The 25,889-nt window shown below is 43.3% G+C and overlaps 1 protein-coding gene across 1 annotated transcript in view; it reads right to left on the minus strand.

The window, feature by feature from the left end:
- Positions 1-25,889, minus strand: part of syne2b (spectrin repeat containing, nuclear envelope 2b) — a gene marked incomplete in the record, with an annotated part of 122,279 nt that overhangs the window by 62,046 nt on the left and 34,344 nt on the right. Inside the window, 37 exon segments of the mRNA XM_051078358.1 lie at positions 43-243; positions 380-524; positions 644-978; positions 1,134-3,201; positions 3,334-3,572; positions 3,935-4,090; positions 4,409-4,651; positions 5,348-7,479; positions 8,389-9,223; positions 14,112-14,285; positions 14,491-14,664; positions 14,941-15,070; positions 15,687-15,823; positions 16,032-16,379; positions 16,591-16,755; positions 17,170-17,268; positions 17,507-17,723; positions 17,956-18,134; positions 18,255-18,599; positions 19,104-19,430; positions 19,738-19,854; positions 19,979-20,206; positions 20,359-20,658; positions 21,024-21,353; positions 21,481-21,807; positions 22,051-22,336; positions 22,433-22,540; positions 22,678-22,880; positions 23,012-23,124; positions 23,333-23,393; positions 23,395-23,541; positions 23,638-23,838; positions 23,989-24,090; positions 24,183-24,350; positions 24,664-24,822; positions 25,078-25,228; positions 25,568-25,723. Coding sequence (XP_050934315.1) covers positions 43-243; positions 380-524; positions 644-978; positions 1,134-3,201; positions 3,334-3,572; positions 3,935-4,090; positions 4,409-4,651; positions 5,348-7,479; positions 8,389-9,223; positions 14,112-14,285; positions 14,491-14,664; positions 14,941-15,070; positions 15,687-15,823; positions 16,032-16,379; positions 16,591-16,755; positions 17,170-17,268; positions 17,507-17,723; positions 17,956-18,134; positions 18,255-18,599; positions 19,104-19,430; positions 19,738-19,854; positions 19,979-20,206; positions 20,359-20,658; positions 21,024-21,353; positions 21,481-21,807; positions 22,051-22,336; positions 22,433-22,540; positions 22,678-22,880; positions 23,012-23,124; positions 23,333-23,393; positions 23,395-23,541; positions 23,638-23,838; positions 23,989-24,090; positions 24,183-24,350; positions 24,664-24,822; positions 25,078-25,228; positions 25,568-25,723 — 11,806 coding nt within the window.

The following is a 25,889-nucleotide window of genomic DNA, read 5'->3' on the forward strand; positions in this document are numbered from 1 at the left end:
AACTGAATGTATAAATTTACGTTTGCATCTACATTAACTTACACTCTTGGTGATATCACTCCATTCTGCGATCCTCTGTTTACTACGAGCTGCCAGCTCCTGTGTGCAGCGCCGTAGTCTTGATACCCGTTTCCAGACAGCAGCCACAGTGGCCTCCCTGCCTCCACGACAGCTCTGCTCTGGGCACCACTCCCTCAGCTCCTCCAGACGCTGCAGCAGGAACTCCACCTCCTCAGACAGAGCCTACACAAGAAAATGTCATGTCAGATTTTCTCTTGAATGTCAAACTTTTTTTATTTTTTACATAATAAAAAGTAATGGGGGGGAAATACGAGGCCCCAGAGCAGTCAGTCTTGCAGAGAAACAGTCTGTTACGTACTCTGAACTTTGCCTCTTGGTCAGTGCAGTCAGCGAGACAGGTGACTTTTTGAGAGATAAACTCTAATAGGTTGTTCTCTGCAGTCTTTAGACTCTGGCTAATTTCATCCAGACACTTGATGTAATTTCTGTGAGATTCTGCACACCTGGAAGACAAAAAGCGATTACTCGCATGCACAAAATCTGAACTCAAGAAAGTATGCAGATAGAAATGCACACAGTGAAGGTTGTGCTGCAATCAGAGTTTTATCTGTGAGCCTTGTACCTGCTGAGACACTCCAGTCGGATATGGCCCTTTGCCTGGAGAGTGGACATCCTCACTAGGAGCTGGCTCAGAATATTCTCCTGGAGCTGCTCCACTTTCTGAGGGGACAGGTAAGGATGCAGTGCAAACTGGCTCTGGAGCTGCTCCACATGGGTCTGGAACTGCTGCTGCAGTGAAGCCAAAGCCTGCTGGGTCTCCTCCAGCCTTTCAGCACAGGGTCCAGCAGAGCCCTGCGGCGGCAGCAGAGAGACCTCGATGTCCCTCAGGAACTGCACCGCTTGTTTAACAGTGCTGGTGTAGTTTCTCAAAGACTCCCTGGCCTGGAGGATGTTTTTCTAAAATAGAAAAATTATAATTTTTTAACTACACTGTCATTATACAAGGGTTATAGCATTCTAGTTGGTTTTCATTTGGTTTGTTAAACAAAGCATTTTGTCATTGCTTCATTTAAAACGCAGAGGAAAACAAAACAAAGAACAACGCAACTTGCCATTTTTGAGTCACATTCACTGAGGACTGCATGCTTCAAAACCATCAGATCTTGGGATCCACTTCCTCTTCTCTTTCCCTTCTTTTTCTCTAGAATCTCCAGTGCTCTCATCCTTGACTCTACTGTCTTTTTCAAAGAAATGATTCTCCGGTGCTCCTTGTTGATTACAGTTTCATTTGGATCTAACACAGTGAATTTCTGCAGCTCCTCCTGGGTCTTCCTGAGGAAGGCCTGAGTGGTAATCTTCTCTGATTCAAGGTCCAGTTCCTTTAATAGGTTCCACTCGATGATGCTGAGGTTGTTGTAGAGTGTCATCTCCAAGGTGTTGATGCTCTCCTCGTTTTGGTTGAGCCTCCGTCGTTCTGCCGTCAGCTGAGAGGGGTAGAGGTCAGTGGAGATCATCTCAAGTTTGGAGTGAGCCTCCTCACACAAACACCTTATCAGAGGAAACTGGACAAGCAGGGTCTGACAGACTTTGTACTTCTCCTCCTGCTCCTTGCTTTCTTCTTTAGTTTGGCGGACCTGCTCCTGAACATCCTCCCTGAGGTCTTCCACACACTGCCTCATGTTCAGGTACCTTTCATGATCTTCAACTTTCATTTCCAGGGTAGCCATTTTGCTGTGAAGGTCAGAAATGACTGAGTGCAGTTCTCTTGTCTTTTCCTGGGGAATGTACGGTTGCAGGAGGTCAACCTGGGACTTGTACTCCAAAATCATGTGTTTGAAAGGCTCCAAAGCTTGCAGGGACTCCTTTGTGATGGGAAACCTGTGTTTGCTGACATCCACTAACATCTGCCTCAGGCTTTTTTCAATGGTGACCAGGCTTTTCTTGTTTGAATCTGTAGTCTGGATGAGTTCATCAAGCTCCTTTTTGTTGGCCTTCTCATAGCTACTAATGGCTCTGATGTCCTCCTGAAGGTTGGTAAGCTTTTCAAAAAGCTGACAGTTCTCTGTGATGCTGAGTTCAGAGGAAATGTCTTTGCTCTTCATTAACAGAGCCTCACAGACAGCAGCCTGCTTATCAGCCTCAGCCAGTGTCTCCTGAATCTGACGAACCCTGCGATCAAGTTCAGTTGGGCTTCTGAACTCACTGTCTGCACTCCTGGAGGCCTCTCTGTGCAGATGAGCCACAACCCATGAATCTAGATCAGCAATCTGCTCTGACATCTTTTCTCTGGTCTGAAGTCCTGACTCTATCTCTCTCACAGCCTTGGCTAGCTTCTCAGTGGTGGACTTTGAGAGTTGTTCGAGGGATTCCAGAGAAGTGCAAACCATGGGCACCTCCTCAGCCTGGTCCAGCTGTGGAAGGAGCTCCGTCACCTCCTCCACCAGTGACTCCAGTTGGCCCTGTTTGGCCATCACCTCAGACTGCAGCTTCTTCAGATCTCTGAGCTGCCAGTGAACCTTTTCAGGGAGGAGAGCCACCCTCTTCCTCCTGCCCTCAATGTCAGTCTCTGTCTGCTTGGCCCAGGCGAGGCCATCCCTCATCACCACAATAATCTTCTCCATGATGGGGTTGCTGCTGCTCTGGGCTTGGGTGGATACTAGTTCTTCTGTGTGGCTGAGTTTGTCTTTGACAGTCTGGAGCCCCTGTTGAATTTCTTTTGTTTCCTTCTCCCACCATGAGCTGAGCAACAGCTCGTCTGAAAGCTGCTGCAAATGTAGGTATTTCTGCTGAGCAGCTTTAACCTCAGCATTTGCTTCCATCAGCTGCTGCGCCTTCTTGCAGTTCCACTGAGTCCCTGAAGGAGACTTGACTTCGAGGTTTTTGTCAATTGTTTCCAAGTTTTCCTGCAAACCTAACATCTCTGACTGAATGCCACTGGTCTCATGGGAATGGACATTTGTGTGATGAAGGGCCCTCTCCACAGCCCTTTCCAGGCCTCTCCACTTCTCTTGTAGGTTCTTCTGCTCACTCTGTGCGGTTGCTCGCTCAAACTGGCTGAGGTGAGGGCACAACTTGGTATAGGTCACGAGCAACTCTCCAAATACTGTTCTGTTCTCCTCCATACTTCTCTGTAAGGAGGATAGTTGCTCTGCCTCCTTGGAGCTGCTCTGCTTTGGGGACCTGAAAGAAAAAATTCATTCGTTGTCATTTGAGTTATTGCAACAGACTGTACAAGACAAGACTGTCACACAATCCATGTCTCTTCATACATCTTTGAGATTTGTGTTAATTTCTCAAACCGATCAAGCTCACATTTTTACAGCGTCCAGTTCCAGTGTCTGTCTCTCCACTGTGGTCTTGGCTGTTTGGATTTGTCTGCTGTAATCATTCACAAGCTGTAGCTGGGCCTCTTTACTCTGGATGACAGCAGCTGCATCCTGAGCAGCAGTGCGCCACTGATCCTCCTCGTGCTCCAGCGTGTCCTTGTTCTCAGCATCAGCTCCTCTCAGCTGGAGTAATGACAACTGAGCCTCAGCAGTCTCTCTGCACTGCTGCAGTCAGCAAGCGACAGTAAACAGACAGCATTATTCAAAGTCAGTATTTTTACTGCAAATGGTATGTTTACTGAGACTATCAAATTATTACTAAGCACAGGTAAATTGCTATGACTGGCCACAAATGGCTACAAAAGTAAAGGTCCGCTGCACAATTATTTTGGCGAGTGTGTACTTGTGTTTATATCCATCTCTTGTCTGGTACAGATATTTATTTAAGACGCCTAATCCTGAAGGCATTTTGGCATTAATACCTATGTTTTCCAACCTGCTGTCCAACTCCACCAGCATCTACACATCCAGCAGCCGCTATAAATCATTGCTATTTCTCGAGTGAGTCATGTAGTCTGCCATCTCACCTGAGCCTCCTCCACCTGCTGGGCCATGGCTTTTGGGCTCAGCTCAGCTGGGCAGTTCTTGCAGCTCAAGACTTTAGTTACCAGTCTGTTTAGACAACCATCCAGTTCACTGGTGGATGTAAGCAGAGTCTGTGGAGCATCCTCCTGTGATTTACCCTTGAGACAAAGACACACATCAGAGCCTGGAATCTTTTGACCTATTTAGTATACAGAAGTAGCTTTAGTATTTTAGCCCATTTAAGGTCAATATAAGGAAATGAAAAATTTAACTCCATGTTATTTGTCCTCTTAAAGTAAGAAGTGAGTACTCTGAAAATGTTGAGAGTTTTCACTGTGTATTTGTATCAACAAATCAAAAAAACATCAAGTAGGATGTAAAAGATTTGCATTTAAAGACAGTAGAACTGACAATTTCTAACTTTGGTGACTCAAAGTGGTAGCATCAAAGGGACACACTGCAGACAGTAATAATACCTCAATGAGTGGATGGCTGGGTCCTGTCCTTGCAAGTAGTTGTATTTCTGTGAAGATGTTCCTCATGGCAAGTCCTTCTGGTGCCTCCAGAACTAGTTTCTCAGTCTTCACTACAATTGCTTTGTTCTCCTGAGTAGGTAATCCTTCCATCTGGGTTACTTCATCCAAAGTAACATCAGTTGACGATCTCTGAACTGCCTGCAGTGATACAGGTGATTTCTTTTCATCACTGTATACCTGCTCCTATTGTGGACACAAAACACCAGCATAAATGCAAGAAAAATTCAGACATGCAATTCTATACTGTTTCAGTCGAGCTAAGAAAAAGAACTCTGTATCTTTGTGAAACGAGTCCATCCCGCTTGACTTGTACCTCATCTCTGATAGTTCCCAAAGTGTACTCCCTATGACTTGGCAGCATAATGATATCATGTGTGAGGTAATTTATATTCCTACCCTGAGGAACTGAAACTTTTGGTAGCACTAATAAAAGTCAGACTTATGTTCTTGGCTTTGAATGTAATGCTAATAAAATATAGCCATGTTCAGCCCTAAATAGGAAGTAAATATTTTAGGAATATTGCAGGCTCTTTCAGAAGCTCCAAGTAAAACTGACTAGTCATTGATAGACTTTTAAAGAATGTTAGAGAGCAAGTGAAGACATGCATATGCAGGAGACAGACATCTGATTTTCCTGGGGCAAGAAAACAATATTTATCCTCTTTTCTCTTGGATTTTGTCTCTCTGTCTCTGTCTACTCCACCTCTGTTTGAAGAGTATGTAATATTAGCTTTTGTGGGTTTGTTACTGTTACTGACACTGCAAACTGACATTGAGAAAGTTGAAACGGAAAATAGATTCTTCAATACAATACCAAACAAACTGGTTTAGTTAAATTATTTTTACTGCAAGAAATGATTAGTGCCCCTCATGTCTTACCTGTGGCAAAACAAAGCCCTGAAGCATCACTTCACCAGTGGTGGTCTTTGTTTCCCTTTGTTGTTCCTGAATCAACACCCTTTCCTCTTCCTTCTGTTGTTCTTCTTTCTTTTCTGTTGCATCTTCTGTGTGTCTGTCTGTTCGGCCTTCATGTACCACACTGAATCCAGACAGGGAGTCAGTACGGCTCTCTTGGACTTCTACGGTGGTCACCTTGACTGTAGACTTGTCAGGCTGAACATCTGTAGTAGTCATATCATTGCTTCCTTTAACTGTCTCAAACTTAATACCTGATTCCATCCTTGGTTCCTTTTCTGTTGTAACAGTTTTGCATTCATCTATTCTCATGTGGATTTCTCCCTTTTCTTGGACACCAGGATCCTTGACCTCTTTGAGCCTTTCCTGTGTGGTTGTGAGAAGTTCTGTCTGAGTATCTGTTTCATTTGGTTTAAGCCCGGCCTCTTCAGATAAGCTTACTTCTACAAATTCTGTCTTTGACTCATATGGCAGCACTGATGCAAAAACTAATGCAGGTTGAGTGGAATCACTATGTGTCACATTCTTTTGCTTTTCAGTGCTGATTTGTTGCACTTCAGCTCTTGTCTTAACTGCAGCCTTCTCACTGTGGACGTCAGCTGTAGCCTTAGCTTTGTTTTCTGGCAACTTTTCACACTCTGTACCTGTTTGAACTATTTCTATCGTTGGTTCGTTGGTTATCTCCATTCTGACAGACTTTTCATTAAGGATTTTGGCAGGATCATCTATGTCACATTTCTCGACCTTCATGTCTACCATGGTCATATCAGCAGCTGTCTTCTCTGGCTGAACATCAACAGATGTCAGGTCTTTGTTTTCTGGGACTTTTTCGCTCAGGATACTTGTTTGATCTGTATCAATCCTTTGTGCCTTTGCTATTGCAACAGATGTGATTTCATGTTCCTTTATGGTTGCCTGTGTATCTGGTTGTAAAACACACACTTCAGCCTCTCTGTGGATTTTGTCCAAACTAGCAGACGTTTCATCCAAACTCTTGGGTGCATCATGCTCATCCTTTGTAGACACTTCAGCACACTCCTGTTGCACTTCACTATCCTTGACCTCTCTGGGTATTTGCTGTGTGGTTTTCAAGAGCTCTGGCTTAATCATTGTTTCACCTGGTTTTACAGTGTCTTGCTCTGATAAGCTAATTTCTGCAAATGTTGCTTCTGCTTCAGTTGGCTGCTTTGATGCAAAAGCAACAGAGGTGGGTTGAGTGGAGTTGCTATGAATCACATTTTCTTGCCTTTCAGTGCTGATTTCTTGCACTTCTACTCTTGTCTCAACTGCAGCCTTCTCAGGGTGAATGTCTGCTGTAGTCTCATATTGGTTTTGTGGCTCTTGTTCACTCTGGGTTTGAATATACTGTGTAGTTTTCAAGAACTCTATTTTAGTTTCAGTTTGGCCTGGTTTTACCTCGTCTTGGTCATATATGTTTATTTCTATAAATTCAGTCACTGCTTCTTGTGTTGGCAATCTTTCAGAAGCAGGAGAGGTGGGTTGAGCAGAGTCCATTTGAGCCACATTGTCCTGACTTTCAGTACTGCTTTCTTGCACCTTTATCTTAGTTGTCTCAGCTTTCTCTGGCTTCACATCAGCAGTAGTCTTATCTTTGTTTTCTGGCACTCCTTGGCTTTGGATACTTGTTTGAACAATGTCTATCCTCTGCTCTTTTGCTCCCGTGACAGATGTATTTTCATTCTCCTCTGGACTAGTCTGTATATCTAGTTGCAAGATGCACACTTCAGGCCCCATATGGATTTTCTCCATCCTAACAGACTTTTCATCCAAGGTGTTGGGTGCTTTGTCCATGCCATGTGTCAATGGTGCAGGAGGTTGTTCTTGGACACCACATTCCTTGACCACTTTGGGTCTTTCATGTGTGGCTTTTGAGAGCTCTCTCTGAGTCTCAGCTTGGCCTGGTTTAACAATATCTTGCTCAGATAGACTTATTTCTATAAACTCTGTCCCTGCGTCATGTGGTGGGAATGCTTCAAAAGCAGGAGAGGTGGGTTGAGCAGAGTCCATTTGAGCCACATTGTCCTGACTTTCAGTACTGCTTTCTTGCACCTTTATCTTAGTCGTCTCAGCTTTCTCTGGACTTCACATCAGCAGTAGTCTTATCTTTGTTTTCTGGCACTCCTTGGCTTTGGATACGTGTTTGAACAATGTCTATCCTCTGCTCTTTTGCTCTTGTGACAGTTGTATTTTCATTCTTCTCTTGACTAGTCTGTATATCTAGTTGCAAGATGCGCACTTCAGGCCCCATATGGATTTTCTCCATCATAACAGACTTTTCATCCAAGGTGTTGGATGTTTTGTCCATGCCATGTGTCAATGGTGCAGGAGGTTGTTCTTGGACACTTTGTTCTTGTACCTTTATCTTAGTAATCTCAGCTTTCTCCGGCTTAACATCAGCAGTACTTACATCTTTGTTTTCTGGCACTCTTTCACTCTGAGTGCTTGTTTCAACAATTTCTATCTTTGGTTCCTTTGCTGTTGTGATGGATGTGTTTTCATTCTCCTCTGGACTGGTTGGTTGTAGAATGGGCACCTCAGGCCCCACATGGATTTTTGAAGACTTTTCACCACAGCTCTCTGGGGAATCTTGCATGTCATCTGTTGATACTTTAGCATGCTCTTTTTGGAGCACTGTGATCCTTGTCCTCTTTGTGTTTTCCCTGTGTGGTTTCCATGAGCTTAAGCTGACTCATAGATACGCTTAGTTTCATTATTTCCAGCTCAGTTGGGCTTATTTCTGACACTTCTGTCTCTGCCTCATGAGGCCTAGGTTGAACGGAGATGCTTTCAGCCACAGCCTCTGCCTTTGGCTGAACTGACTTTATCTCACATGTCTGGGTAACTCCTGTGTCAGGTATATCAAGGACAAGATATCTCTTCTGAATCTCTGGTGTATTTTTCCATAATTTGTCAATGTAATCTGCTCCAGGTGGCTGTATCTGTAGACTCAGATGAAAGAGGTGATTGTGTTTGAGGAACTTCACCCTCGTCTCGTTCCGTGGACTGGGTAATGGTGGACTCCTGTAACTCTGAGTTAGTTGGTTTAAACTGGGCAATTGTATCAGCGGTCTTCACAAAAATCTCAGATGTGTCAAGAATAACTGTGGCCATTTCTTTTCCTAGAAGCTCCTTAGCCTTTGGCTTCTGTTTGGTTGGTGAAAGCTCTCCTTTTTCCACCACAGTAATTTCAGGTGGTGCTGTGACCATCTCTGGAGTTGAAGATGATTTCTGATCGTCAGGCTCTTCCTTGGTCTTTGTTGGCTCTGTGTTAGCAAGTTCTGGGGAAGGTTTCTCATCCTTTAACTTTTGTTTGGTTGGCGAAAGCGCTCCTTTTGTCACAACAGTAATTTCAGTTGGTGCGGACACCATGTCTGGAGTGGCTGCTGGCTCCATTGTAGCAAGTTCTGCAGAAGGTTCAAGACCCTTCGACTTTCTTTTGGTTGGTGAAAGCTCTCCTTTTTTCACCACAGTAATTTCAGTTGGTACTGTGATCACCTCAGCAGTTGAAGATGGCTTCTGACTGTCAGGCTCTTCCTTGGTCTTTGTCAGCTCTGTGACAGCAAGTTCTGGGGAATGTTCAAGACCCTTCGATGTGTGTTTGGTTGGTGAAAGCTCTCCTTTTTTCACAATGGTAATTTCAGTTGATGCTGTGACCACCTCAGCAGTTGAAGATGTCTTATGAATGTCAGGCTTTTCCTTGGTCATTGTAGGCTCAATGGTAGCAAGTTCTGTGGAAGGTTTAGGATGCTTCGACTTTCGTTTGGCTGGTAAAAGCTCTCCTTTTTCCACAACAGTAATTTCAGTTAGTGCTGTGACCACCTCAGGAGTTGAGGATGGTGAAAGAGGTAACTGTGTTTGAGACACTTCACCCCTGTCTCTTTCTGTAGACTGGGTAAAGGTTTGTTCTGCGGCCTCTTTGGACCTATCTTTAGGCTCCTGTAATTCTGAGTTAGTAGGTTTAGGCAGCACAATTGAAATGGGTGAAATGATAGACTCCAAGAGATTCAGCATGAGGAGATGAAGTACAAGTATCTACTTTGTCAGTATCAGCGGTCTTCACAAAAATCTCAGATGTGTCAAGAATAACTGTGGCCACTTTCTTTCCTGGAAGCTCCTTAGCTTTTGGCTTCTGTGTGGTTTGTGAAAGCTCTCCTTTTTCCACCACAATAATTTCAGCTGGCGCTGTGACCATCTCTGGAGTTGAAGATGATTTCTGATTGTCAGGCTCTTCCTTGGTCTTTGTTGGCTCTGTGGTAGCAAGTTCTGGGGAAGGTTTAAGACCCTTTGACTTTCTTTTGGTTGGTGAAAGCTCTCCTTTTTTCAGAACAGAAATTTCAGTTGATGCTGTGACCACCTCAGGAGTTGAAGATGTCTTTTGAATGTTAGGCTCTTCTTTGGTTGTTGTAGGCTCAATGGTAGCATGTTCTGGTGTCAGTTTCTCATCTTTTGACTTTTCTTTGGTTGGTGAAAGCTCTCCTTTTTTCACAAAAGTAATTTCAGCTGATGCTGTGACCACCTTCAGGAGTTGAAGATGACTTCTGATCATCAGGCTCTTCCTTGGTCTTTGTTGGCTCTATGGTAGCAAGTTCTGGGGAAGGTTTCTCATCTTTTGACTTTTCCTTGGTTGGTGGAAAACTCTCCTTTTGTCACCACAGTAATTTCAGTCAATGGTACCGTGACCACCTCATGGCAGTTGAAGATGGCTTTCTGACTGTCAGGACTCTTCCTTGGTCTTTGTCAGAACTGCAGGTAGCAAGTTCTGGAGAAGGCTTAAGATCCTTTGACTTTCTTTTGGTTGGTGAAAGCTCTCCTTTTTTCACAACAGTAATTTCAGTTGATGCTGTGACCACCTCAGGAGTTGAAGATGTCTTCTGAATGTCAGACTCTTCCTTGGTCATTGTAGGCTCTATAGTAGCAAGTTCTGGGGAAAGTTTAAGACCCTTTGACTTTCTTTTTGTTGGTGAAAGCTTTCCTTTTTCCACAGTTGTAATTTCAGTTGATGCTGTGACCACCTCTGGAGATGATGATGTCTTCTGACTGTCAGGCTTTTCTTTGGTTGTTGTAGGCTCAATGGTAGCAAGTTCTGGTGACAGTTTCTCATCTTTTGACTTTTCTTTGGTTGGTGAAAGCTCTCCTTTTGTCACCACAGTAATTTCAGTCAATGCTGTGACCACCTCAGCAGTTGAAGATGGCTTCTGAATGTCAGGCTCTTCCTTGGTCTTTGTCAGAATTGCGGTAGCAAGTTCTGGAGAAGGCTTAAGACCCTTTGACTTTCTTTTGGTTGGTGAAAGCTCTCCTTTTTTCACAACAGTAATTTCAGTTGATGCTTTGACCACCTCAGGAGTTGAAGATGTCTTCTGAATATCAGGCTCTTCCTTGGTCATTGTAGGCTCTATAGTAGCAAGTTCTGGGGAAAGTTTAAGACCCTTCGACTTTCTTTTTGTTGGTGAAAGCTTTCCTTTTTCCACAGTTGTAATTTCAGTTGATGCTGTGACCACCTCTGGAGTTGAAGATGGCTTCTGACTGTCGGACTCTTCAATGGTCTTTGTCAGAACTGCAGTAGCAAGTTCTGAGGAAGGTTTAAGACCCTTCGACTTTCTTTTGGTTGGTGAAAGCTTTCCTTTTTCCACAGTTGTAATTTCAGTTGATGCTGTGACCACTTCTGGAGATGAAGACATCTTCTGACTGTCAGGCTCTTCTTTGGTTGTTGTAGGTTCAATGGTAGCAAGTTCTGTGGAAAGTTTAAGACCCTTCGACTTTCTTTTTGTTGGTGAAAGCTCTCCTTTTTCCACAGCTGTAATTTCAGCTGATGCTGTGCCCACCTCGGGAGTTGAAGATGTCTTCTGAATGTCAGGCTCTTCCTTGGTCAGTGTAGGCTCTATAGTAGCAAGTTCTGGGGAAAGTTTAAGACCCTTCGACTTTCTTTTTGTTGGTGAAAGCTTTCCTTTTTCCACAGTTGTAATTTCAGTTGATGCTGTGACCACCTCTGGAGCTGAAGATGTCTTCTGACTGTCACGCTCTTCCTTGGTTGTTGTGGGCTCCATGGTAGCAAGTTCTGGGGAAGGTTTCTGACCCCTTGACTTTTGTTTGGCTGGTAAAAGTTCTCCTTTTTCCACAACAGTAATTTCAGTAACAGAAACCACCTCAGGAGTTGAGGATGGTGAGAGAGGTGATTGTGTTTGAGGCGCTTCACCCTTGTCTCTTTCTGTAGACTGGGTAAAGGATTTGTTCTGGGGCCTCTTTGGACCTATCTTTAGGCTCCTGTAATTCTGAGTTAGTAGGTTTAGGCAGCACAATTGAAATGGGTGAAATAACAGACTCCAGAGGCTCAGCATGAGGAGATGAAGCACACGTATCTACTTTGTCAGTATCAGCAGTCTTCACAAATATCTCAGATGTGTCAAGAATAACTGTGGCCACTTTCTTTCCTGGGAGCTTCTTAGCCTTTGACTTTTGTTTGGTTGGTGAAAGCTCTCCTTTTTCCACCACGGTAATTTCAGCTGGAGCTATGACCATCTCTGGAGCTGAAGATGGCTTCTGACTGTCGGACTCTTCCTTGGTCTTTGTCAGAACTGCAGTAGCAAGTTCTGGGGAAGGTTTAAGACCCTTCGACTTTCTTTTGGTTGGTGAAAGCTCTCCTTTTTTCACAACAGTAATTTCAGCTGATGCTGTGACCACCTCAGGAGTTGAAGATGTCTTCTGAATGTCAGGCTCTTCCTTGGTCATTGTAGGCTCTATGGTAGCAGGTTCTGGGGAAAGTTTCAGACCCTTCAGGTTCCTTTTGGTTGGTGAAAGCTCTCCTTTTTTCTTTCCAGTGATTTCAGTCGGTCCTGTGACCACCTCTGTAGTTACTGACGGCTTCTGACTGTCAGGCTCTTCCTTGGTTATTGTGGGCTCCATGGTAGCAAGTTCTGGGGAAAGTTTCAGACCCTTTGATTTTCTTTTTGTTGGTGAAAGCTTTCCTTTTTCCGCAGCAGTCATTTCAGTTGGTCCTGTGACCACTTCTGTAGTCACTGACGGCTTCTGGCTGTCAGGCCCTTCCTTTGACTTCCTCCTGTTTGGCATAACTTTAGTCTCTTCTACAATAGTAGATTCAGTTACTTCCATGATTGCATGTGCAGTTGAAGTAACATTCCCACTTTCAAGTTCTTTCCTAGCCTCAGATTTTGCATCAGTAGTCCCACCAATGACAGACACTGGCTCTAGAGCTGTGGTAACATCAAAACTTTTTGACTTCCTCTTGGTTGTTATTAACTTAGTTTCTTTTAAAGAAACAGACTCAGTTTGCTCTAAAGACTTCTGTCTGACAGGCTCTTTTACAATCTCTGCCACATCCTTGGTGGCAAGTTCTGGGGTAAGTTTCAGACCCTTTGACTTTCTTTTTGGTGGTGAAAGCTTACCTTTTCCCAGAGCAGTACTTTCAGTTGGTCCTGTGGCCATATCTGGAGAAGACTTTTGATCAAGTTCTTTCTTATTTTGCTCAAGCCCTACATTTGGTGATTTACCATCGGTAAAAACAGTCTCTGAAGTTGTGGCAAGGTCACCACTCTTTCTTCTGATTGGTACAAGCTGTGTTTCATCAGTAACAATGCTTTTATTTTGGTCATTGGAACTCACAGAAGATTTTTGACCTCGAGGCTCTTCCGCTGTCTGAGGTGCTTCAGTGTCAGCAGGTTTAAGAGGCTCCGTACACTTTGACTTTCTCCTGGGTGGTAGAAACTCACTTTTTTCCACATAAGCAGTTTCAGCTTGCCTTTCAACAAACTCTGAAGTTTCAGGTTGTTTTGACTCCTTAGGTTCCAGACCAGTGATTCTATCAAGGGGAGACACTTGCTCTGGAACTGCAGAAACTTCAAGATTCTTTGACTTCCTCCTGGTTGGTATAACTTTAGTCTCTTCCAGAACAACATTTTTAGCGTCCTCTCTGGAAGGCTTCTCACTACTAGGCTCTTGCTTAATATCTGCCACCTCCCTGGTAGCATGTTCTGGGAATGCCTTTGAACCCTTTGATCTTCTCTTGGTTGGAGAAAGCTTATTTTCTTTCACAAAAATTGTTTCATTTGTTTCTGTGCCCATCTGTGGAGCTGAAGAGGACTTTAGGTTGTCAGGTTCAACATCTTGCTGTGAAGTACTGGTAAGTTCATCACTCTTTGACTTTCCTCTGGTCAGTATAACCTTAGTTTCTTCGACAACAGCGGCTTCAGGTTGCTCCTTGGCTCTCAAATAAGTCTGGCTATCAGGCTTTTCCATGGTCTTTGCTTCCCCCTTGTAAGAAGGTTGTGGAGACATTTTTGGCTTTTGTTTATCTGGTGACAGCTTACTTTCTTCCACATTAGCACTTTCAGTTGACTCTGTGGTCACCTGTACAGCTGAAGAGGCCTTCCCATTCTCAGGTTCTTTCTTAATTTTCTCAAGCTCTGCACAGTATTCAGTCGTGACTGGCTCTGATGCATCTAGAATAATGGTTGCTATTTGTTTTGTTTCCTCCACCTCACTCTGGGCAGGTTGTGTATCAGTGGTAGAAGTTTTGGACTTTCTTCTGGATGGTACAGGTGTAGTTTCCTCACTAACAACAGGTGCAGACTTTTCAGTGACCTTTTCAATCAGTCCAGGTTCCTCAACAGCAGGTTTAATTTGCTCATCTTCACCAGGATCACCCGTGACATGGTGCATGGCCAGAGCTGAAACTGACGATTCATCCCCATCAAAAGATTTTTTTGTTGAGGGAATTGTTTTTGAATGTGACTTGATGTTTTTCCTCAGATGAGCCCTTGTTTTTTCGTCGAGGGGGCACTAAAGAGGTCTTAGTCTCTAGATTACTAGACAGGACATCAGAGGATTGTATGTCATGCAGTTTTTGTTTCTTCCTTTCATCAAGTTCCTTGAATGAAAGGATGAAAACAGCATTAATTAGTACCGAACTACTTAACTTTTAGTTAAATATAATACAAAATGTTAATCAAATGAAGTAAGACAAGACTTGTATATATTAATTTTTGTATAATTTAAACAAAACAAAACAACAAAATAAAACATTTATTGTCTTATGAAACAACATTCAATTCCAAGTACATTCAACTAAATACCTTTAAGCTCTGGTTCAGAGAGCCTTTATGCGTGTCTGCTTCTCTCAGTGTCTCTGAACCCTCTTTCTCCAGTTTCTCAAACAAAACTGGCATCAGACAGTCTTTTAGAAACTGCTGGTGAGAAAGCGCCTCCTGCAGGCTGACCTGCAACTTTTCACCTTCCTCTAATGCCACCTAAGACCAGGAGGAAAATGTGTGTAAGTGGTTGTAGTGATGACAAATCTGTGTATGAAATATGATCAGTGAATGGATCACACACCAGGTGAGCATAAATAAGCTGCTGACAAGTGCTCAATAGAGTTGAAATCTTACACAAATCCCTAAGAATAGAATGGCTAACAGCATAAGACTACACATACTACACAGCTCTTAGATATATTTAACTGCTCAACTCTGAAGAGTATTGCAACATTTGTAAGCAAATATGTAAAACCATTAAAAGAAAGAAACCTGCATAGAAGAAATTGACTCTGATGGTTTGCCATGGTTCCATTGTTGCAGAGCATGAAGACAGTCTGTCAGACAGCAAGCTGTGTTTGTAGAGCAGGTGCCCTGACGCTCATTCAGCCTGGATTTTAGACTGTGGATATAATTACATCTCATTTTGTGTAAACACAACATGCATGGTATATAGAGGAGAAAAAATGCAAACAGGCTAAAAATGACTTTTTTCAGTATAAAACTATATACAAAAGGAACTACAGGTATAAGCAATAATTAAAAAACAACAACAAACAAAGGTAAGAAAATGTTTATGTGTACATTAAGAAACCATGTATTGGATAAGATGTAATCTCTGAATGCCCCAAACATGTTATAAATATAACTCTGCGTTTCATTGTGCAGAATGACCCACCGTGGCATCTTACTGGTATGTAAGAATAATCAAGAACTAAATTGAAATAGAGGGATCCCAGCTGAGAATTTGTCATGACAAATCTGTTCCAAGTAGGATATCTACAATTTAAAAAGCTCTAGTAGTGAAGTGGACAGATGGTACTGCACATCATTTAATTTCATCAGGTTTGTGTTTCACTACATTTTTCATTTATATCTTGAGAGAAATAACAAAATCAAACAAAAAATTGGTAAAAATAGTGGTGCTGGCTGTCTTTTTGACTTTTGACCTTTCACAGTCATAAGTGTTAAGTATTTCTGTTTGTGCATATTTTTATATTCATGTCATCAGTTGATACCTGTCGTGTTGCTGGCCTAGTGATTCAACCACACTGATAATTTCTGCTGGCAGCTCATTGGTGGCAGGTGTTGACTTCACTTCTTGGTGGAGATCATGAACTTTCACGCCCAAATCTTCTAGGGACTTCTCGCAGTTCTAACAGAGGGGGATAACAACGTCACATAATAATATTTGCATGTCTGCAGGCTCTGCACTGCACCAGTTCATATTTCTGATGGGGACAGACACTTATTTTTTAAAGACTTTTTTAAAGACAACTGATTAGGAAATGTACTGAAAATACTCCCCACAGGTGTGGATACAATTTTTTTTAAAGCCAACAAACAAAATAAATAATAATAACCTGAAGGCTGTGCCAGTGCTGCTGGAGCTGAGCGATGTTGTTCTGTGATTCACTGTAACTGAGTGCCTGGTCCAGAGAGCGGAGCTCCCACTGCAGAGCTGCAGCTCTCTCCTTCAGGTCCTGAGCTCTCTTGGCCACCTGACTCTCCAGCTCCTCCAAGCAGGCCTCGCAGGCCGTCAGCCGCTCTCTCACCTCCTTCTCTGAGGTGGCACAGAGGTCGTGGAGCTGGCTGACCTCCAGGGTAAGCGCATCACGACCTCCAGGGGTGCATAGACTAAGCAAATTGTCTCTGGCAGAGTCTAGCTCCTTCATCTCTCTCTTCTCCCTGTCCACTGTTTGGAGCAAAGCCTGGCACCAGAAGGGAGGAGATCCAGATTATTAAAATGCAGAAGGAACCGTGTTTAACATATTTTGAAGGTGTTTTTGACTATTAGTGTAGAAGTTGTAAAAGTTTCTTTCCCTCAGTTTGGTGCAACACAACATGAATATTTTAAGTGACAGATCAAAATATATGGCTTACATATCTCAGTCTAACTATGTTTGCGTTGTATTATCTGACCTTCAGAGTGTTGACAGAGCTGTGCAGACCCTGTCTGTCTGTTGGAGGAGCTCCCAGGCCTTTAACCTGCTCCCTCAACCAGTCCTGAGCTGCTTCATGCTGCTCCACCAGCTGGGTGCACTGCCTCTCTGTCAGGACGCCCTGCTCCAAGTTAGCTTTTGCATCCTGAAAATAAAAGTACTTATATTATCACATCCCAAGTAACCCAAGCCACTGGTTAAACCCTAGTTACTATCTTATTTATTAAGGCAGATAACATAGTTTAAAATATTGGATATTGGAGTGGGCCGCAGAAGATCATCTTGTTTTGGAGGTCAAGGGAGATGGATGGTGGTTGTACTGAACAGAGAAGCTCAGTAATACAGTTTTAACTTTTATCCAGAGGGTAAGAGACGATGTAGTCTTTTAATGTGGCATTCCAGTGTTATGAAGATATAATCACCCACAAGAAGTTTGCTTTAGTAACTGCTGATTAACTATTCTTAAGTTAACAGTGATATTTAGATATATTTACATCAACACATTGTCTCAGTGGAAATAAAAAAACTTGTCACTGTCATTATGGAGAACTGAACTCACAGTTAGCTCCTTCAGCAGAGCAGGGATGAACTCCTCCTTGGCTGCCCAGGAGGGATCTGCCCAGTCATGGTCCTGTGTGAGCTCAAAAACTTTTGCAGCCTGGAGGACAGTGCAGTACAGTGAAGATGTTTTAAACCATACGTTACATTTTTTGAGATTTATTTTTATTCATGTTCTTACACTTTTATTAAAGTTGTATAAAGTTGTAGGAAAAAATGCAAGGAATATGCCTGCTGTGTTGAATCCTGCAGGGGTGTGGAAGTGCTACAGCACTTTCATTTTAATTAAAATTAATAATACTGAAACAACATATAGCTGAATTTGCTGTCTTGTTTACCTGTGAACGAAGGTCTGAGAGGACAGGGGCCAAGGCTGTGCTCTGCTCCAGCAGGGTCTGGGCTTGTTCCACTGCCTGCCTCCGCTCTCCCAGGCCCGGCCAGGGGAAGACACGCGGCAGGTTGGAAGTCTGCTTCTGGAGCTCAGCTAGACGGGCTTCAGCCTGGTCTCGCTTGCGCTGACAGGATACCAGACGTTTCACAACACCCTTCAACTCTCTGGTGGGCAACAGCAGATGACAGATAAAATTATAAATCAGAATAAAGGAAATTTTGACGGTTTGGTTGCGGGTTTACTGCTCAAGACCTTGTTGGGGAGAGAAGCTGATAACTCAGTATTTTAAAAAACATTAACTTTGAGCAAGAATGTAGCTGCCATCAGTGTTTCTTCAGCTTAATGCACTTTCACATTAGCCTTTCAGTCATGGTGATGGCTGACAGCTTTGTTTACCTCTGAGTCTCCTCAGCATCTCGCAGGACCGTCCTCCACTGCTGCTCAGTGTCTCTGACCATCTGCTGAACCTCTGCTTTCTTTTCTCCCTCCAGGTCTTTTTGCTCACAAAGACTCTGTGCTCGTCTCTTCAGCTCCATCACTTGAGCCTCACCATTGGACTTGGAGCTTAAGATGACCTAAAGATAGAATCACAGTTTTTTATCCAATATTTATTATACATATAGATCTTTATTCTGTCATTTGTTTTTTTGGAATAAAAGAAATTATTCAAAAAACCCTTATGCACTATGTTTCACCTGTGCTGTGTTCAGCCTGTCCTCTATCTGAACCTTGCTGCCATGAGTGCCTTTCCCTTTGGAGTCAGCCTTTTGCTGCAGCTCTTTAACCCAGGTCTTAGTGTTCCCTGCTTGAGTACAGAAGACCTCCATCTCCCTGGAGAGTGAGTACTGGACCTCAGCTTTCTTCAGAGTGTTCTCTGCAGTCTGCAGGACGGTCCTCCATTGCTCCTCTGAGTCTTTCACAGTCTGTTCAGCCTCTTGTCTCGTGTTCTCCTCCAGGTCCTCTTGGTCAGACAGACTCTGGCTCTGTCTCCTCAGCTCTGTCAGCTTGGAGTCTCCCTCAGGCTTGGAGCTCAGGATAGTCTGAGTAGAAGTTACAAAGTGTGTTGCAAACAAAACAGATATTGTTATCAGACAGGGAAAATAAAATATGGTGGGTGTGGAGAATGTCAAGAGAGCAAAAACCATAAATTCTGTCCGACAAAATAATATGAGCACTCAAATCGATCCTGTTTCTTCCATTTTTAGTTAAATTGATTTAGTCCAGTCTCTTTTAATAACATCTGGACTTAAAAATATATGCAGTGGTGGAAATCTAAGATCTACTTATATATTACATAACGTTCCTGACATTACGTTTAAAGGGAAGTGCCTACATATACCCTGCTCAGCAGTAATAAAACACTGATATCAAAAAGCATAAGAGGAAAAATAAACCTAATTTGGACACATGAAAAAAAGCATACAAAAACTGAGAGATGAAAACTAATTTACCTAAGCAAAGACCAAAAACAGCATGTTCACTAGCTAAATGTCACACTCACAGATATATATGTTTTTGCTGAACCTTTCATTGTTCTAACTGACCTGTGCAGTGTTGATTATCTTTTCTGGATCAGTCTGACTATCCAGAGAAACAAGGCTCTGCTGCTTGTCCTCCAGCCAGGCTCTGGTGTTTTCTTTCAGGGCCTTGTAGTCCCTCAGCTGGCCCTCCAGATCACGCTGCTTTTCAGCCTTATCCAGGGCCTGTTTAGCATCCTGCAGCACTCTAGTCCACTGTTCTTCAGCGCTTTTTACTTTTTGTTCAACCTCTTGTTTTTTGTGTTCCTCAAGGTCCTGACCACACAAACTCCGGCCTCGTCTCCTGAGCTCCTGGAGCTTGGAGTCTCCTTCAGGCTTAGAGCTCATAATGTCCTGTGGATAAGATAAAGAAAGTCACATCCAAAAGGCAAGAGTTGTTTTACCTACCTGAAGTAATGAACATAATCTGCGAAAGCCACAGCATTATTGTGTGGTTAGGACACAAACCCCATCAAACAATAAGCCACATTATCATTCACTGGGAGTTGTGATTAGTATGACGAGTGTAAGTCCAATATTCACTCTCCTTTTAGCTCTGTTTTTGGTCTCCACCAGCTCCTGAACAATATCTGGGTCTTTGGCTGCTAAATGAAGGTGATGCAATCTCTCCCTGTAACATGACCCACAGTACTCAGCTCACCTGTGCTGTGTGCAGTCTGTCTTCAGCTTTCGTTTGGCTGCCCAGTGAGTCCAGTCGTTGTTGGAGGTCTGAAAGCCAGCGCCCAGTATCCTGCTGAGTGGTTTCAAATTCTCTCAGCTGAAAAAACGCAAAGATAGCTTCATAATGAAGTAGTGTAAAATGGCTCAATTGCTTTTTCTTTGCACACAGTGTGAGTTCAAATGGATGCCTGTGTCAAAAAATTGAAACTGACTCCTCTCACCTCCAACTTCCTCCTCTCAGTCTCCTGTGCGATCTGAGCTTCTGCAGAAACCTCAACCTGGTTAGCAGCCTGCAGGACCGTCCTCCACTGCTCCTCTGTCTCTCTGACAGTCTGTTGAACATGGGCTTTCCTGCCCTCATCTGCGTCTTTATGGTCACACAGACTCTGGCCTCGCCTCCTCAGGTTGTTCACCTTACAGTCACCTTCAGGTCTGGAGCTCAAGATGGTCTACAAACACAAAAAACAGATTCAGACCTCAGACTTTTATAACGAGGAATAACTAGAGGGAAGAGTTAGCCTGTAAAACTAATTGCTGACTAGAAAATGAGAAGGAAAACACAAAACATATTGCTACTACGATCCAATAACTTCAAACAGACCTTAGCTGCGTGACATCTTTCCTCAGGTGGCATGTGACTACCAACAGACTGCAGCTTCTGTTGTCTGTCTCTGATCCAGGACTGGGTGTTTTTACTCTGAGTGTCAAAGTCGTCTGAGAGACTTCTGAGCTCTGCCTGTCTGGCGGCCTGTAGGACTGCTCTCCACTGCTGCTCTGTGTCTTTTACCAGCTGCTGTACCTCTGGTTTCCTGCTTTCCTCCAGGTGCTCACACACACTCTCTCCTTGTCTCTTCAGGTCGAGCACCTTGGACTCACCCTCAGGGCTGGCAGTCAAAACAGCCTGAAGGTGAAGACGCAGAAACGGTGGTGTGAGAATGTGGGGATCAGAAGTTGCAGGACACTACAGACCTGTCACTGGTCAACACTACTGGATAGTTAGTCAAACATGATGTAGGATTTTGTGCAAAATATAAAATATAAAATATAAATATAATGTGCAAACAAAATCATGATAATGTAATATGAATCCAGGAGAAAACTATGAGCATTTATCAGTTTTATAATTTTATGATTTAATGCTTGAAAATGGTCAGAGCAGTAGTGGGTATTCTTGAAAAAATACAATTCTGACACTGAATTATATATTCTGATTTTCTCAACTTTACAACCTGAGATTTTCAAGTCAAACCTGAATTGCAAAGTCACCTGTGCAATCTGTAACCTTTCTTCAAACTGCATATAACTACCAAGAGACATCAGTTTCTGCTTCTGCTCCTTGATCCAGGACTGGACGCTTTCAGTTTGGGCTTTGAAAGCGTCAAACTCCTTCTCAGAGGCAGCTTCAGTCTCTGCCTTGTTGAGAACCTCCTCAGCAGCCTTCAAGACTTTCGTCCACTGCTCCTCTTTGTGTTTGACTGCACCCTGAACCTCTTGTCTCCTGCTCTTGTCCAAGGCCTGGTTGTCACACAGACTCTGACTCTGTTCCTTCAAAACGTGGATCTTTGAATCTCCCTCAGACTTGGAGCTCAGAGTAGCCTGAAAAAAACAAATATTCCTTTAGTTGACCACTTCGTCTATATTCTCAAAAACAAGCCTTTACAAGATGTTCTTGAAATTATAACAATACACAACCTTAACATCACACACACAATTTTAAACTCACTTGTGCAATCTGTAGCTTTTCTTCAACTGGCATGTGATCACCAACAGACTGAAGATTCTGTTCCTGGTCTCTGATCCAGGACTGTACATTTTCATTCTGGGTTTTGAAAGCGTCCAGGTCCTTGTCTAATAAGGCTTGTGTTTCCACCTTGTTAAGAGCCTCCTCTGCTGTCTGCAGGGCTGCCTGCCACTGCTCCTCTACGTCTCGGACCAACTGGTTGACCTTTTGTTTCCTGCTCTCGTCCAGGTCCTGCTGTTCACACAGACTCTGGCTTTGTTTTCTCAGAGTGCTCATCTTAGAGTCTCCCCCAGGTTTGGAGAGAATGGCCTGGTGATACAACAGGGAAAACTTTCAAAACTTTTGGAAAAGAAAAATGAATTTGTCACAATGTGGCATGTCCGTGGCATGGACTGCAATGGCACAAAAAACCCAAACAACTATTGGAGGGAATCCAAATTTAAATTTGGTATTAATATTCATGGTCCTCAGAGGATAAATCCTAATGACTTTGGCGATTCTCTGACTTTTCAACTCGTGCCTCTAACAGGTCAAATATTCCATTTGTGTGACACTGACCTGTGCTTTACACTTTATCTCCTCAGTCTGGGTGTCTGTGCCAGGGGAGGTGAGGGGTTGCAGAAGGTCTCTGATCCAGGTCCTGGTGTTCCCAGCCTGAGTGTTAAACCTGTCGCACTCCTCCTCCAGGTCACTCTGGGCCTTGGCCTGTTTCTGCAGCTTAGCCTCCAGGTTTCTGTAGCGTTGTATCAGGTTATCACTGTCTTTCAGGAGGCTCTCAGCTCTGACGCCTTGTCTGCGTATTGATGCTAAAAGCTCACTGAGGGTCTCAGCTCTACTACTGTCACATGGAAAGAGAGACATAAGGTAAACAAGATGAGTGGAGGAGACAAGCTAGAATGTTTCCAGTTCTAGTTGTATGAATGTTGAATATCACCTCTCATCCTGCAGGTCTTTGAGAAGAAGTTTGACATTGTCTGACACCACAGCCTGTTTCTCTTTGGTCTGCAGCCACTCACGGATGCTATCATACTGCTTTTGCAGACTAGAGAACAAAAGAAAAAAACAACACACAAACAAACAAGTCAAGAAACATGTTAACTTACACTTAAAATTTGTGGGTGGTGATTCATTTGTATTAATGTGAACTGGTGCTGTTTAAGGAACTGAGAAAGCATTTACCTGTTCAAGTCACCGAGAAGTGACTCCATTTGTTTCTGCCTGTTGAGGCAGTGGGTACTGAACGTGCCCACTTCATCCTGCTGTTCCTTCAGCCAGTCTGTGAACTCAGAGAGCTGCTGGGGAGGAATCTGCTGGCTGCCTCTCTCCAGCTGAACTTTGAGCTGATCCAGACGTTTCTCTGCATCCTTGGATTTTAAGAAACCCTGATGCACAGACCAGAAACTTTCAGGACCCAATCCAACTTGGTAAATTTTATTTAAATCAAAAATCAGACCTAGATGACATAGTTGGCTAGGGTCATGTCTATCATCCATCTACTCATCCAACCACTTACAGAGAGTCTTTGCAGAGATGCTTCCACATCTGTTCTGCTCTCAGGGTTCTCAAAGCACTCATTGACAGACAGCTGCAAGTCCTGGAACCATCCCACAAATGACTGCCTTTCATCTGATGAAAATTAGACACGATTACAATTACGCATAATTATAAAGCAAATAACAAGCATGCATTTGTGAATTAAGGTAAATTAAGCATCAATAAACAAATTGCAACAGCTTCAACTCACAACTTTGTCGTATATCACCACATCTCTTAATGATAATACACAATTTACGACAGCTGAGCTTTAAACAGAAAATACAAACACAGAACAAACCTTTGATCACTTTGAGCAGGCCCTTGTCTCTCTCCTCTCTCTTCAGGAGGATCATGTCCTTTGGTGCGGGAGATGGCCTCTCTCAGCCTGCTGCAGTCCTCAGAGAGTGCCTCCAGCACCTGAGGACTGGCCACACTGGAAACCAAACCCACCTCCTTCAACACAGCCTCAGCCTGTTCCTCCTGAGTGTCAAGATCATCACACAAATCCTGGTGGGGAGAGACAAAACACACACATACAATATATTAGGCTAATTGTTTCATCATTACAATGCTATGCAATACTCTAACATAAAACAGCTGTACCTGTATCTGGGTTTCACACTCTGGTCCTGAAGCATCAAGGTTACTGAGAGTACACTGGATGTTCTCTACAGCTGACTGACACTCATCTATCTTCTCAGCTAGGTGTTTCTTCACAGCTATCAGCTCCTCAAAGACATCTGTGCAGTCAGTAAACAGCTCCTTCACCTGCTCCATCCTCTTCCTCAGCTGGGTTTCCATCACCTGGAAGATGCAGTGAGAAGAGGAGAGAGGTAATGTAGAACAGAGTAAATCTTCATTGTTGCTAAGGAGAGATTCATTTCTCAGCCACAGCAGCACTTATTGAAATGACACAAACACTGTAAAAGAACATCTATTAATGTTTAACCTCACCTGCAGCTCCAGTGGAGCCTCCCGACTCTGCAGCATTTCCTGGATCTCTACAGACTTCTTGTGGAAATGCTCGATGTTTTCCTCATTAACATGGATTTCATCCTAGAAAGAGAAGTGTAAAATGGTTGAAAGTGTCCTTAAAATGAACTCCTGTCAGATAAGTATTGTGAATTTTACTTATACAGAAATCATACCTTCATGGCGAGTACTTGTTGCTCGTTGTGGAAGGGATGGCTCTCAGCAAACAAGGCAAGTTTGGCTCCTGCCCAACCATCCACCTCCCCTCCCAGCATCAGCTGCTTCTCCCACAGCTCCAGCCCCACCTGAAGGTTGTCCATGTACGCATCTGTCTTCTCAGTCACCTGAAATCAGAAAATCAGGGTTTTCAAACTAGACTTAAATCCTTTTTTGACTGGTGCAGCTTTGAATCTTGATTCTAATATGTCTCACAGACAGAGCTGATTTCAAGGCAGAGGATGCTGTAACCTCAGTGGGTGGAGCCAGGTAATGTGAATATTTTTTACATAGCAACTATATTTCCACATTGTTAAAAGTTAAGAATCTTTCTTTAATCGGTTTTGTAGAATCCCTCTATTTGATTGTAATTATAATAAACACACTATCCATACATTCCCATCTCATTTCTAAGGAAATGCATAATGTATAGATGCTTACATCCAGCCAGTTGTCCATCAGAGTGTCAGCCTCTGCTTCGAAGGGAGACTCGCTGCAGTCAGGGAACTTCTTCAGCTGGGTCTGCAGCTGTCTGCAAACACCCCTCATCTCCTCCATAGGCTCCCCGAGACCAGCCAGCTCCTCCTTAATATCACGGACCTACATAAATGTACATGTTACAACCAGAACAACCTTCCTTTCAGAATGTTCCTGCATCTACTGGTTCATCACAATTTAAGCTCTGTTAAACATACTTTGGGTTAAACATAACTAATATGTATTTCCATATACTCAAAATACGTGTAAACCATGGCCAGAGCTCATGACAGTCTTTCTGCAAATGAATGGATCACAGTAGAAAAAAGTAAACTGTGGATTCAGACAGAGGAATTTAGAAATATTTTTTGAACTAACCTTGGTTATACTTCTCTGCAGGTTGTCTTTGCCCATGTAGGAAGCCTGATCACTGATCGTCTGCTCTGCTCTCTGCATGGTGTTGCTCAGGTGACTGCGGCAGCTCTGGAATTTCTTCAGATTCTCCAACAGGATGCTGCACTGCTTCTTTCTGCGAGAGGAAGAAAATAACAGAGGAGATTTTAAGCCTCCTGTTGGCCACACATATATTGCCTTTGGCTAACAGCAGCTATGAGCAGCTATCAACATATACCTTAGCATCGGAAAGAGAAATGTAAGAATAGCTTTACATGAATATCCTACAAGCATATAAAACAATTTTCTTACAGACATCTTTATCTCTTAGACGCTACAATGACTAGCTGATTGACGCCAGAGTGTTAGCTAGCTGAACATACTATCAGTTCAAGTTTACAAATGCAGTGTAAATGTAGCTCAGCTTTGTTAGCAAAGTGGGCAGATGTGAACATACTTCTCCCACCAAACCAACCTGTCAGAAAAACCTCTCTGAGTTTCCTTCCACTGAGTCTCCAACTCCTGCAGGAGGTTTTCTCCTCCTCCCTGTTTCTCTTGAAGTTCACGGACATTCTGGAGCTCTGCATGCTGGGCCTGCAGCTGGTCCTCAAAGTCCGACAGGGCACGAAGCCTGGAAAATAGAGGATTAAGAAATTATAGCAGGAACACAGGTTTTTAATTCTGCAAATAAATACTTCTTAGATCTATATTCTCTGCTGTTTTAGTAACTCCAGTTAACACTGCAGCCTTTCACACATATACTTGACTGAAAAGGATGTCATTAAAAACACAAACGG

Source organism: Lates calcarifer, linkage group LG19, assembly GCF_001640805.2.
Source record: "Lates calcarifer isolate ASB-BC8 linkage group LG19, TLL_Latcal_v3, whole genome shotgun sequence".
In the NCBI taxonomy this organism is placed as follows: domain Eukaryota; kingdom Metazoa; phylum Chordata; class Actinopteri; family Centropomidae; genus Lates; species Lates calcarifer.